Source organism: Pteronotus mesoamericanus, unplaced genomic scaffold (genome assembly GCF_021234165.1).
Source record: "Pteronotus mesoamericanus isolate MK-2021 breed Mesoamerican mustached bat unplaced genomic scaffold, CSHL_Meso_final contig_24, whole genome shotgun sequence".
Classification (NCBI taxonomy): Eukaryota; Metazoa; Chordata; class Mammalia; order Chiroptera; family Mormoopidae; genus Pteronotus; species Pteronotus mesoamericanus.
The window spans coordinates 6,082,634-6,095,014 of record NW_026555100.1 but is presented as its reverse complement, the minus strand read 5'-3'; the positions used below and the strand labels follow the sequence as shown (position 1 = coordinate 6,095,014).

General features: G+C 33.8%; 1 protein-coding gene and 1 pseudogene across 5 annotated transcripts in view; one reads left to right on the top strand and one right to left on the bottom strand.

The window, feature by feature from the left end:
• P4HA1 (prolyl 4-hydroxylase subunit alpha 1) overlaps positions 1–12,381 on the bottom strand; it is a 77,060-nt gene that overhangs the window by 31,990 nt on the left and 32,689 nt on the right. For 4 of the 5 annotated variants that reach the window (XM_054572620.1, XM_054572621.1, XM_054572619.1 and 1 more), the window contains 2 exons: positions 3,210–3,449; positions 1,305–1,501 (listed from right to left, as the gene is read on the bottom strand). In XM_054572620.1, coding sequence (XP_054428595.1) covers positions 1,305–1,501; positions 3,210–3,449 — 437 coding nt within the window. The remainder of the gene's footprint in view (positions 1–1,304; positions 1,502–3,209; positions 3,450–12,381) is intronic. The other variant, XM_054572623.1, reaches the window with a different exon arrangement.
• Positions 8,853–9,439, top strand: LOC129069708 (calmodulin-1-like; annotated as a pseudogene).

Here is a 12,381-nt window from a genome sequence, read left to right as displayed (position 1 = left end):
ACTTTGGTTCTATTCTGCTCTCTTCTTTAAGTTATTAAAAATATGCGTTCACTACTGGAAATATAAATACTTAACTAGATATTAGATGATATTATGAAACCACTGTGAAGTTTTTTAGGTGTGATAATGGTACTGTGGTTATTTTTTCACAGTCCTTATCTTCAAAAGGTACTAAAATATTTAGATGTGAAATTTCTAAAAACATTTCATGTGTCTAACAAAGTGTTATTGTCCTCGTCTTTACTGATTAGCTCCCAAAACAATAGTAGGCATGTTCTTCCAGGACTCCATGAATTTAAAACACTCAAAGCTGTCAACATAAACATGAGCTACTTGTTTGCTATCAGAGGTTATGCTGTCAACAATAAGTCATCAAAAGTTATCAATACCAAAATGTAAAGCCCAGCTGGAAGTCTGTTTGCTGTAGAGAAGTGATAAACACTATTCTAATCTTTACACCTAAAAATACTTTTAAAGTTCACTATTTCAATTCCTTCTATGTATGCCCACATTCAAGTAAACAGTAGTACCACATGATATTCTTTAAAAGAGAGTTCCACTATCAGTTAATGTTGAGAAGCAATGAATACCATATCCATAACACATATTATCGTAAAACGGCTCTGAAAAGTCCCGAGGCTGACCAAAAACCTACGCTACTCAGACCTGAATGCTTTGTTTTTGGCCTATGCTCTTTTACCATCCTAAAGCACTGGTACTCAAAGCTATAAATACATAAATATAGATAGACAATAAACAAAGGGATATTTATATACACATTTTAGTATTTTAAAGAATAGTAAAGCCAAAGTCTCTTGAAAGTCTTTCTGCATTTTTAATATTTCTGAAATAGACAAACATTTTACTGAGCAATCTTGTCAAGGCTGACTAGTAGCAAAACCACAAGAGATTATTGTATAGATGAATTCAGTATTTCATAGGATGGATTAGAATGGTTGTTTCTACTTAAGACAGCTGAAATTCCTTTTGCATTAAGATATAAGAAAAAACTTGACCACTTCCTTTAAATTATCTGATCCTTCACCTTTTAAACTATGAAAAGGGTAATATTACCAAAAACACATGTAATGGTATGTGATTCACAAGGGTTATTTTAAGAGGATTTTACTAACAGTTGGAGCATAAAGTGTGACTCACAAAAAAGGAGGTGTGGCATACTATAAACCTTTATGCAGTAATCTGATTTTCATGACATAGACTTAAATATAAAAAACCCTGACTCTCTCTAGAACTATGTACACACACATGCACACATTCACACACAATTGGCTTTTCCACTTTACCATTTTGATACCCTCCCCACGGCACAGCATTTCGTACTTCTGTCTCTCTGGCAGGTAGTCCACAGCAACCCCTTTTTTCTTCGGTGTGGTTTTCTGATCAGATTGGTCATTTGAAGCAGACTTATTGGCATCTTTTTCTTTAGCCATTATATACTCAAAATATTTTAAGTTACCATTAGCTCTCTGATGTTCAGGATCTATTAGAAGAGAAAGAGCATGTCCATGAGTAAGTTTACAGTTGTTCAAACATCAGAATACAATAATATAAAAGAGAACCATACAATTTATATTCCAAACCAAGAGAAGGCACTAGTAAAAATTATGCCAAAACAACAGGTGTAAACCAGTACAGCCCCAAGTAAAGCAGGACACACAGACCCTCTATATAAAAAGAATTCTGGAGACAGAACCAGTCATTTATTTCAAAATAGCAATTACTGCTTCTACTTTCAGAACTTACTAATTAGCCAAAGGAACTGTGTATGATCAATATGTCAAATGAATTTTTTAAGTATCTCTCTTATTTTAAGCAACAGAAAAGATTTATCTGAGACTGAAATGTAATTAACATGGGAAAGACACTGTATAAGTTCAAAAGCAACCTTTACCACAGATAAATTATAAATGTAGATCACAGCCTACTTCTGAGGGCTGAGTAGATTTTAGCCCCATTCTAAATGAGACAGAGAAGAAAAACTAAATATATAATTTTCAAATAAGCCAGAATCCACTAATTGTCTTTGAATTGCTAATCATAATTTTTAGCTATCTTTCAGTAAGGCAAAGAGAATTTACTCCACCCATCCGGTGAGAAAACACACACACACAAACAAAACAGGCAAAATAGTATGTAGAAACTTCACTTGTGGCATTCGTTGAAGTGTTTAGGAAATCTAGCTTTATTTGTAAAATATTTCTTGTCTCTGAGAAACTCCTCACAATATACGTTGTGATATACAATATGAGCCTAATTTTGTAAAAGAAAGGGAAAAGTGTGCGTGTGAAGGGGATATATACAACAAGGAAACAAAATAACTTGTAAGTATCTTTGGGTGATTAAGTTATAGGTGACTCTTCTGTACTTTTTTTCTATTTTTAAAACTTTCTTGCCATGAGTAAAGTTTTTTAGGTCAAGAGAAAAAAACCACTAAAAAATACTGAAAAAAGGGTACTTGAATTAAGAAGTCAATTTATTCATTCAGCTAATAACCTAATTATCAAAAATTCACTTTCAGATGACCTATCCTTTTGAACTGTTTCATTCTTCTGATATGTTATTTATCTGTTCATAAAATAACTAATTTTTCTTAAGTTTTAAGGCTTACTACATACCAAAGGTCACCTGAATTTATTAGCATACAACTCCATCTCCAGAGATTATGACTTAGTAGCCTGGGGTGGAAACCAAGGAATTTTCATTTTTAATAAGTATCCAAATAATTCTGATGTGCTGGTCCCTGGATCATACTTAGATCGTACTACATCTCTGTTTAAAATACGAGTGGTAAAATCCTCATAAGATACCATATTTTTCTAACATTTGAATATGACAAATATATTTTCAATCTATTTCAAATCACTGTTTTTGAATATGAAATGAAATTAACCAAAAAAATCCTTCAAAGGAAACTGATTAATATTTAATATGGCAACTTGTTAAATAAATATTTTTGACTGGGTTAGCTAGATTAGGTTCAATTTTAAAATTCCTTAAGAGCACAGAACAGAGAAACACAGCTACTGTTGTAATACCATCAGGTGAGAAAAATCAATTGCCATTTATTTAGAGGATAATCAGAAAGAGGATAAAGTATGTTTGATAAATGAGGCAGTTGAATTCTAACAAATAAAAAGTGCCAAAGCTATATGAGATATATATTCAAATATTAGGCCAAGTTAACATACCTAGTTCAAGAAGCTTCTTTGTGAGCAAAAGTGCCTTATCGAGGTCTCCCTGCTGGTACACCGCATAGCTCAAATAATCTAGAACAGAGACTTTATCAATGGTAGAAACCTCGCCTTCCTCCAGCTGCTTTAGTGCTTGTTCCATCCACAGTTCTGTATGATAGTAATCTGCTTCTGTGTAGGCCACTTTGCCCAACTCAAAGCAGTCCTCAACAGTTAGAAAAGATTTGTGTTTTACTCCTATGGAAAGAAAACACAGGTCTTTAGAATTCTTAATACTACTCCGTATTTATTTAGGACTGCAATTTTGACCTTTGTCATCTTATGGCACACATAAGCTAATTACTAAATCTCTGCAGCACGCCAAAAAACGTATTTTTTGCCAATCTGACAAAAACTAAGTATAATTTTGATTCATTCATACTGGGTGGCTACTGTTGTGTATATAAGGAAAAAGAGTCAGTATCTCTAACTAAATAGTCAGGTATTGCATGAGTTAAAAAAATAAATTATAAACCTAGAAGGGAGAGCTGAATAAATTACCATGGGATTAATGACCCAGGCTGCAGCAGAAAGGAGAGAGAAATACAAAGGGCTAGTAAAAAGCAAGGGAGAAAAAATAAGGTCTAATTATGTCTACTTGAAGTTCCAAGAGAAGACAATAGAGAGAATGTGTGACAGGCACTATTTAAAGAAATAATGGTGGACAATTTTCCAGAATTAAAACACATGGAACTTCAGAGTCAGGAAGCACAAAGAATTCCAAGCCAAACAGATTACATGTGATGGTTTATTAAGCGTGTGTTTTGAGAAGGAGGAAAGTAATTCTAAATGGAAAGTCTAACGTACAGGAAGAATGATCAACGAAGAAACTGGTATATACATGAGCCGATCTAAATTAAAAGAAGTGAACTATCAGATTGGCAAAAATCTCAAAGTTTGACAACATTTTTGATGATGCTGTGGGGAAATACGGACACTTATATCGACTCCTAGTGAAAATGCAAAATGATGTAACTACTATGGAAAGAAACTGGGACAATATTAGCAAAATTACCTATGCATTTACTCTTTGATTCAGTGGCATGACTGACAGGAAAAATATCCTGAAGATCACTTAGCAAAACTACCAAATAGCATATGCACAAGATTACTGGCAGCACTATTTTTCAAACACTGAAAGACTGAAAACAAAGCAGATGTGCATCAATAGAGGTCTAGTTAAATAACCTATGGCATCACCACGAAACAGAGTAATATGTAGCTGCAAAAGGGAATGAGGAGAATTCCTACATATTGATATGAGATTAAGTGATATATAGGGCATTATCAATAAATTAAAACACCAAGGTACAGAGAGTATTTATACCATGCTACCTTCTGTGTTTATGTGGTCATGAAATAGGAATATATATATTTGCTTATATTTTCCAAAAGAAACAATGGAAATAGACAAACTAATAAAATAGTAGTTACATGAAAGAAGAAAGGAAAAGGTTGAGGAGTACAGAAATGAAAGTGAAACATCAGTGGATCTTATTAGTCCAGTCTGAAACTTAAAAATAAAAAGTTTTGCAAATAATATGAGAGAAATCGGTAAAGGTGGTCAAAAGGTAAAAGACGTATCTTTCAGTTATGTCCTGGAGCAAAAAAGAAAAAGAACTCATGGACGTGGATAACACTGTGGTGACTACCAGGGGGAGGGGGCGGGGGAGGAAAGTGGAGGTGGAAGAGGGTATAAGGGGGATAAACGGTAATGGGAAAAAATACAATAAAAATAAAATAATAAAAAATAAATAAGTTCCAGGTACGTAATGTACAGCATGCTGTCTATAGTTAATAATAGTGTACTGTATATTTGAAAGTTGCTAAAAGAATAGAACTTAAAAGCTCTCATCACAGAGACAAAATATTTTATAACTCTGATGATGATGTATGTTAACTTATTGTGTCATCATTTCAGAATATATACATATGTCAAGTCATTATGTTGTACACTTTAATACAATGTTATGTATCAATTATATCTCATTTTTTTAAAAAGGTTATTTGGGTGCTTCTTTGTTAATAAAAACATTAATAACAACATTTTGCTGTTTTAGCTTTCACATGCTTTTAGTTCATTTGATTCTCATGGCAATCCAATGAAAGAGGTATTATCTCAGACCGCAAAATGGATATTGCCCACTGTGCTACTTACAGTTTCATGTTTCTATATTGGACAATGTATTATCACACTTCACTGTCAACACATTTCTAAATAGATTCGATATTTAGAAACTGAAACAATATAAAAAATTTAAACAGAAGAGGACAAAGATAGGCTATGAATCAAAAACTGAGCCTGTGATAAATTTGCTTTCAGTAAAAAAGATGTAGAAGAGGAGGAAAAAAGAGGAGGGGAATGAGGAGGAGGAGGACAAAGTGGAGAAAGAGGGGGAGGAGCAAGGGAGAGGCAGAGGAAAAGTTTTCCAAACTTTTGACATCAGTGTTGGAACAGTAATTGTGAGACTCACGGTGGTTTAACATTAACGTCAAAATATCTGGTCTCCTACCCTAACTTCTTTGACCTATGTAAATGGAGAGATAAAGCATTTTCATAGATTGGAAAATCCTACATTGTTTAAATGGCAATGCTGCCCAAATTCTCCCCAAGATTCAACACAATCACATCAAAATTCCTACAGGCATTTTTGTAGAAACTGACATACCGATTCTAAGATTTATAAAGAAATTCAAAAAATTTAAAATGACCAAAGCAATTTTAGAAAGAACACAGTTGGAGGATGTATTCTGTAACATTTGATTTCAATATTTTATAAAGTTTACTTTATATTTATATACTATATATGTTACTTTATTACTTATAGTAATTCAGACTGCTGTTGTGTAAGGACAGACATATACATCAATGGAACAAAATCAAGTCAAGAAACAGATCGAATGATTTTTGACCAAGATACCAAGGCAATTCAACAGGAGAAAGGGAAGTCTTTTCAATAAATGTTGTCCAACCATCTAAGTATTCAAATTTTTAAAAACAAACACTGATCGATACAGCCTACCATACAAAAAAAAGAAATCAACTCAAAATGTGTACTACAGTTTAATGTGAAATCTGGAACTACAAAACTCCTATAAAAAAAAAAATTTGAGACTTTCGGGGAAGCAAAGATTTTTTAGATATGACACCAAAAGTACTATCCGTAAAAGAAAAAAATAATGATAATTAAACATTATCAAAATTTTAAACTTTTGCTCTTTGAAAGCCACCAATGTGAAAACAAAAAGACTGGTTAAAAATATTCACAATGCATTTATCTGATAAAGGATTTATATCCACAATAGAGAACTCTTAGAACTCAAAATGATTAAGAGCAGATTCTTCACCAAAAAAGAAATATGAATGGCCACTAAACACACGAAGAGATGTTCAACATCATAATGCAAATTAAAAACACAATCAGGTATCACTAAAATATTGAACATACCAAATGTTGGCAAGTACGTGGAGGAACTGGAATTCTTTAAACACTGATGATAGGAATATAAAATGGTACAACAATTTGGCAGTTTCTTAAAAGTTAAATATACACATACCATGCAACCCATTAATTTCACTCCTAGGTATATAACCAAAAAATAAAATATTAAAATGTAAAACTAGTAATAAAATATCTGAAGTGTAATTCTGAATCCACAGATTTATATATATATATTTTTTTTTTCTATTTCAATCCATATTATTTAATTTGATGTTCAGATTATCCCATTTTTAGGTTAGTGGAAACTGACCTAATTGGTCTTTCTGAAATGATTTTATTATTATTCTTTGCTAGCAAGGGAACCTCTTTGCTTTGTGTCACAATTTTTTCCAGGCTCACCTTATAAACTCTATCCTAGAGCAGGAATTAGACATTTCTATAATGAGCTTTGATTCTTTTTAACGGGGAATGAGATTTAGGGAGCAGAGTCTAGATAGGCTCTTGGGATGTTTATTGCTATGGAGACTGTCATTGGTTCTACGTATTTTCAGTAGATAGAGATATGTAAATTCATGTTGTTAACTCTAATTCAAACTTAAGATTACAAAGTCTATACTTGTATTTCTTTTATGTTGAAACCCTTGATTCCAATGATATTAACATAATTACTTCTTTGTATTATACTATAATATGCCTAAGGTAATTTTAAAATAACAGTATTTGTATTATTAATGATATTAAGACTACTGAATGCATATTATTTTTTTGTACTTTTTATCCTTAGACTGTATTATACTAGACATGATCAAAGTATTGTTTTAAAAACATGCTATTTGTGTGGTTATGCCCTCAATGTGTTCTACAGTTGTGTTCATTTATTTCAGTATTTTTTTCTCTGATTTTGGGGGATTCTTCTTTTTCCATTAAAAATACCCAGAATCAATGACAATTTCCATAGCAATAAACATCCCAAGATCCTAGCTAGACTCTGCTCCGTAAATCTCATTCTCCACTAAAAAGAATCAAAGCTCATTATAGAAATGTCTAATTCCTGCTCTAGGATAGAAATTTATAAGGTGAGCCTGGAAAAATTGTGACACAAAGCAAAGAGGCTCCCTTGCTAGCAAAGAATAATAATAAAATCATTTCAAAAAGGCCAATTAGGTCAGTCTCCACTGACCTAAAATGGGATAATCTGAACATCAAATGAAATAATGAATATAATGGACTGAAATAGAAAAAAATATATATATAAAAATCTGTGAGTTCAGAATTATACTTCAGATAAAAACCACTAGTCCCTACTGGAAGTTATTATGACATCAATTCATTATTCTGAAAACTGACACAAAAAAAAGAATCAAGTATTTATCTTGTCTTTCATGAATAAATTATATAGTTCAGGTTAACCAAATGGTTCCTGCAAGAAAGTTTTTATTTATAGAGTTCCAGCTAATAAAAGTAGAAGGAATGATGGCGTAAGAAAAGTCACCATTTTGCAACCCCTAATGAAATAGTTCCAGGCAATGATCATCAAAGACTGCCAAATCTATTAAATGAAATTCAGAGAGAACTTTATAGGGAGATATCAGTCACCCACCATTGATACTACTTATCAATCAGTATCACAGAAAGTGTTATCAGGTCATGCAATTCAACAGAAAGTTCAAAGCGCCACCTATTGAGTTAACTTAAAAATTAACTTAATCGGGCCTCAAACTAACCAGTTTGCAGGAAACCAGAGTTAGAAGGACAACACAAAAGAAGAAATCAGGCAACTCCAGAATGTGGTACATTCCACAGGACACATGCCCAGGCTTTTCCAACTAATCAATGAAATGGAAGGGAAAAAAGGATGAGGAGGAAAAATAAAAGAGATTTAAAAGACATAACCAAAATACGCAACTGTAAAAAGACATTTTTGAGATTGCCAGAGAAACTGAGTATTGACTAAATATTAAATAGCGTTAAGAAAATATTGTCGGTTAGGTAACAGTAAGTGGCTATCTTATTTTTTTAAAAGGACCTAATTAATCAGATATGCATACTGAATTACTAATAAATAAAATGACATGATGTCTGAGATTTGATTTTAAAGCAGCCCAGTAAGAACAGCAACAACAACAACAAAAAAGTGGAGGAAACAAAGGAAATAAGAATGGCGAGTCCAGGTGGAGCAAGCAAGCAGAGTGGTTGTGTGGTCGCATCTCGGAGACCCAGCAGCACTTGCAGCACGGCTGACCAGCTGACTGAAGAGCAGATTGCAGAATTCAAAGGAGCTTTTTCACTATTTGACAAGGATGGTGATGGGACTATTACAACAAAGGAATTGGGAACTGTAATGAGTTCTCTTGGGCAGAATCCCACCAAAGCAGAGTTACAGGACATGATTAATGAAGTGGATGCTGATGGTAATGGCACAATTGACTTCCCAGAATTTCTGACAATGATGGCAAGAAAAATTAAAGACACAGACAGTTAAGAAGAAATTAGAGAAGCATTCCACGTGTTTGATAAGGATGGTAATGGCTACATTAGTGCAGCAGAGCTTTGCCATGTGATGACAAACCTTGGATAGAAGTTAACAGATGAAGAGACTGATGAATGATCGGGGAAGCAGATACTGACGGTGTTGGTCACGTAAACTATGAAGAGTCTGTACAAATGTTAACAGCAAAGTGGAGACACTGTACAGAATGTGCTAAATTTATTGTACAAATTTGTTTATTTGTCTTTTCTTTGTAACTTATCTGTAAAATGTTTCCCCTATTGTCAAGAAAATATGCATGTATAGTAATTGGGACTTCATTTTTCCATGTTTTCTTCCCTTATTGTCATTGTCCTGAAACTTTATTTTAGAAAATTGATCAAGTAACATGCTGCATGTGGCTTACTATGGATATATCTAAGTCCTTTTAGAAGCACATCTAAACTTGGGTGGACTTGGACAAATGAGGGAACATTTGGGTTATGTCCTTTTTTAAGTAGTTTTCTTTAGGAACTGTCAGTATGTTGTTGCTGAAGTGTGGAGTTTTAACTCTGCATGAACTATGGACAGTCAAGAGTAATTACTTTAAAGTTGCACTATTGCAAAACGGGCACTCGTACTCGTACTCGTATTATCCAGGCACTCGTACACTACTTTTTTGTACTGCTGGCCCTGTACCAGAAACATTTCCTTTTATTGTTTTCTTTTATTGTTACTTGCTTCTTAAACTTTGTTTAGCCACTTAAATAAAATCTGCTTATGGCACAATTTGCCTCAAACCTATTCCAAGATGTATATTTGTTTTCCAATAACAAGAATTTTACCCCCCCCCCGCAAAAAAAGTGTTAAAAACTTTTGAAGTTGGATACTGATTAGTAAGTAAGAGAGGCTCAATGTCATTTCCTTTACTTATTTTTTTATATTTAATATTTTCCATACTAAAATGTCTAATAAATAACATCAAAAAGGAAAAAGTAGGAGGGACCACAATACCTGACATGATATTATATTACAAGGCCACTGTAATCAAAACAGTCTGGTACTGGCGTAAAACAGACACACAGATCAATGGAACAGAATAGAGAGCCCAGAAATAAACCCATGTCTCAGTGGTCAATTAATATGTGACCAGAGGGGCAGAAGCATAAAATGGAGTAAAAATAGCCTCTTCAACAAATAGTGTTGGGAGAGCTGGACAGCTACATGCAAAGAAATGAAATACGACCATCAACTTAATACCATACACAAAAATAAAATCAAGATGGACAAAAGACTTAAATATACATCATGACAGCATAAAAGTCCTAGAGGAGAACATAGGCAGGAAACTCTTAGATATTCCACACAGCAGTATTTTCACCAATATGTCCCATAGAGCAAGGGACATAAAAGAAAGAATAAACAAATGAGACCTCCTCAAAATAAGAAACTTCAGCATGGCTAAAGAAAACATCAGCAAAATGAAAGAACAATCTTTCATATGGGAAATATATGGGAAAATATATTTGCTAATGATACCTCAGACAAGGGTTTGATCCCCAAAATATATGAAGAATCACACAACTCCACTCCAGGAAGACAAACAATCCAATTAAAAAATGGGCAAAGGACCTGAACAGACACTTCTCTAAGGAGGACATACACAGGGTCCAGAGACATATGAAAGGATGCTCAGCATCACTAGCCATCAAGTGATGCAAATTAAAACCACAATGAGATACCACTTCACATCTGTCAGAATGGCCATCATAAACAAATCAACAAACAAGTGCTGGTGAGATTGTGGAGAAAAGGGAACCCTAGTACAGTGTTGATGGGAACGCAGACTGGTGCAGCCACTGTGGAAAACAGTGTGGAATTTCCTCAAAAAGCTAAAAATGGAAGGGCCTTTTGACCCAGCAATGCCACTGCTGGGATTATATCCTAAGAATCCCGAAATACCAATTCAAAAGAACCTATGCACCCAATGTTCATAGCAGCACAATTTACAATAGCCAAGTGCTGGAAGCAACCTAAGTGCCCATCAATAAATGAGTAGATAAAAAAACTATAGTACATTTACACAATGGAATACTACACAGCAGAAAGAAAGAAGGAACTTCTACCCTTCAGGACAGCATGGATGGAACTGGAGAACATCATGCTAAGCGAAATAAGCCAGGGGGTGAAAAACAAAAACCACATGATCTCATCTATAAGTGGAACCTAATCAATAAAACAAATAAGAAAAATATAACCAGTAACATTGAAAGAAAAAACAAACCGGCAGTAACCAGAGGGGTGGAGGGAGGTGGGTAATGGGAAAAAAAGGAGAAGGGTCAAGTGAAGGAACATGTATAAAGGACCCAGGGACAAAGCCAAAGGGGGGAAGGATTGAGGGTGGGAGGTGGGGGTGGGTGGGTGGGACAGGGGAAAGTGGTGACAGAAAAATGGAAACAACTGTATTTGAACAATAAAATAAATTTTTTAAAATACATATAAGTAAAAAAATAAAATCTTTAGTAAATAAGTAAATAGCAAAAAAGACAGAGACTCAGAAAGAGCAGGATGACATCCTGTGGGGGGCAGGTAGGGCATGGAGGGACTGAGCAAAAGGGAAAAAAGACTCACGGACATGGACAACAATGTGGCGAATGCGGGGGCACAGCGGGCTCTCAGGGGACTAAATGGTACTGGAAAAGTAACAATAAAAAGAGAAAGTAAAAAAGAAAATCATGTAAGTGCCTTTTTGACACTAACAAAAAAGAAAATGATTAGTATGTGAAAAAATAAAATAGTTAGAAAATAAAAATAAATAATACTTACCTGACAACATTTCCCTTTGAATATGTACTTCTGAGAATAAATTATTATTGTTCTAAAAGTCATTCTTCCAGAAGGGTAAAGCTTTTAAAAGAAACTATCGTTCAAAAGCAGACCAATGAACAGTTTTTCTTATCAAACAGACATAATCTTATACATTTATTTAAATGTCTGATATCACAATGGAAACTGGTAGAACAGGGAACACAATGGTGTTTTCCTTAATATATTTTTATTCCATACACTTCAAAGAACCACTTCACTGGCTACAGCCAAACTTAGCTATATCCCATGGTGTCAATATATTTTTTAAAGGCTAGCAGAAAGGGAGTTTATGAGAAATAAAGTAAAAGGAAGTAAAATCATCGTCACATTTTGCTAGTGATCAGACATTCAC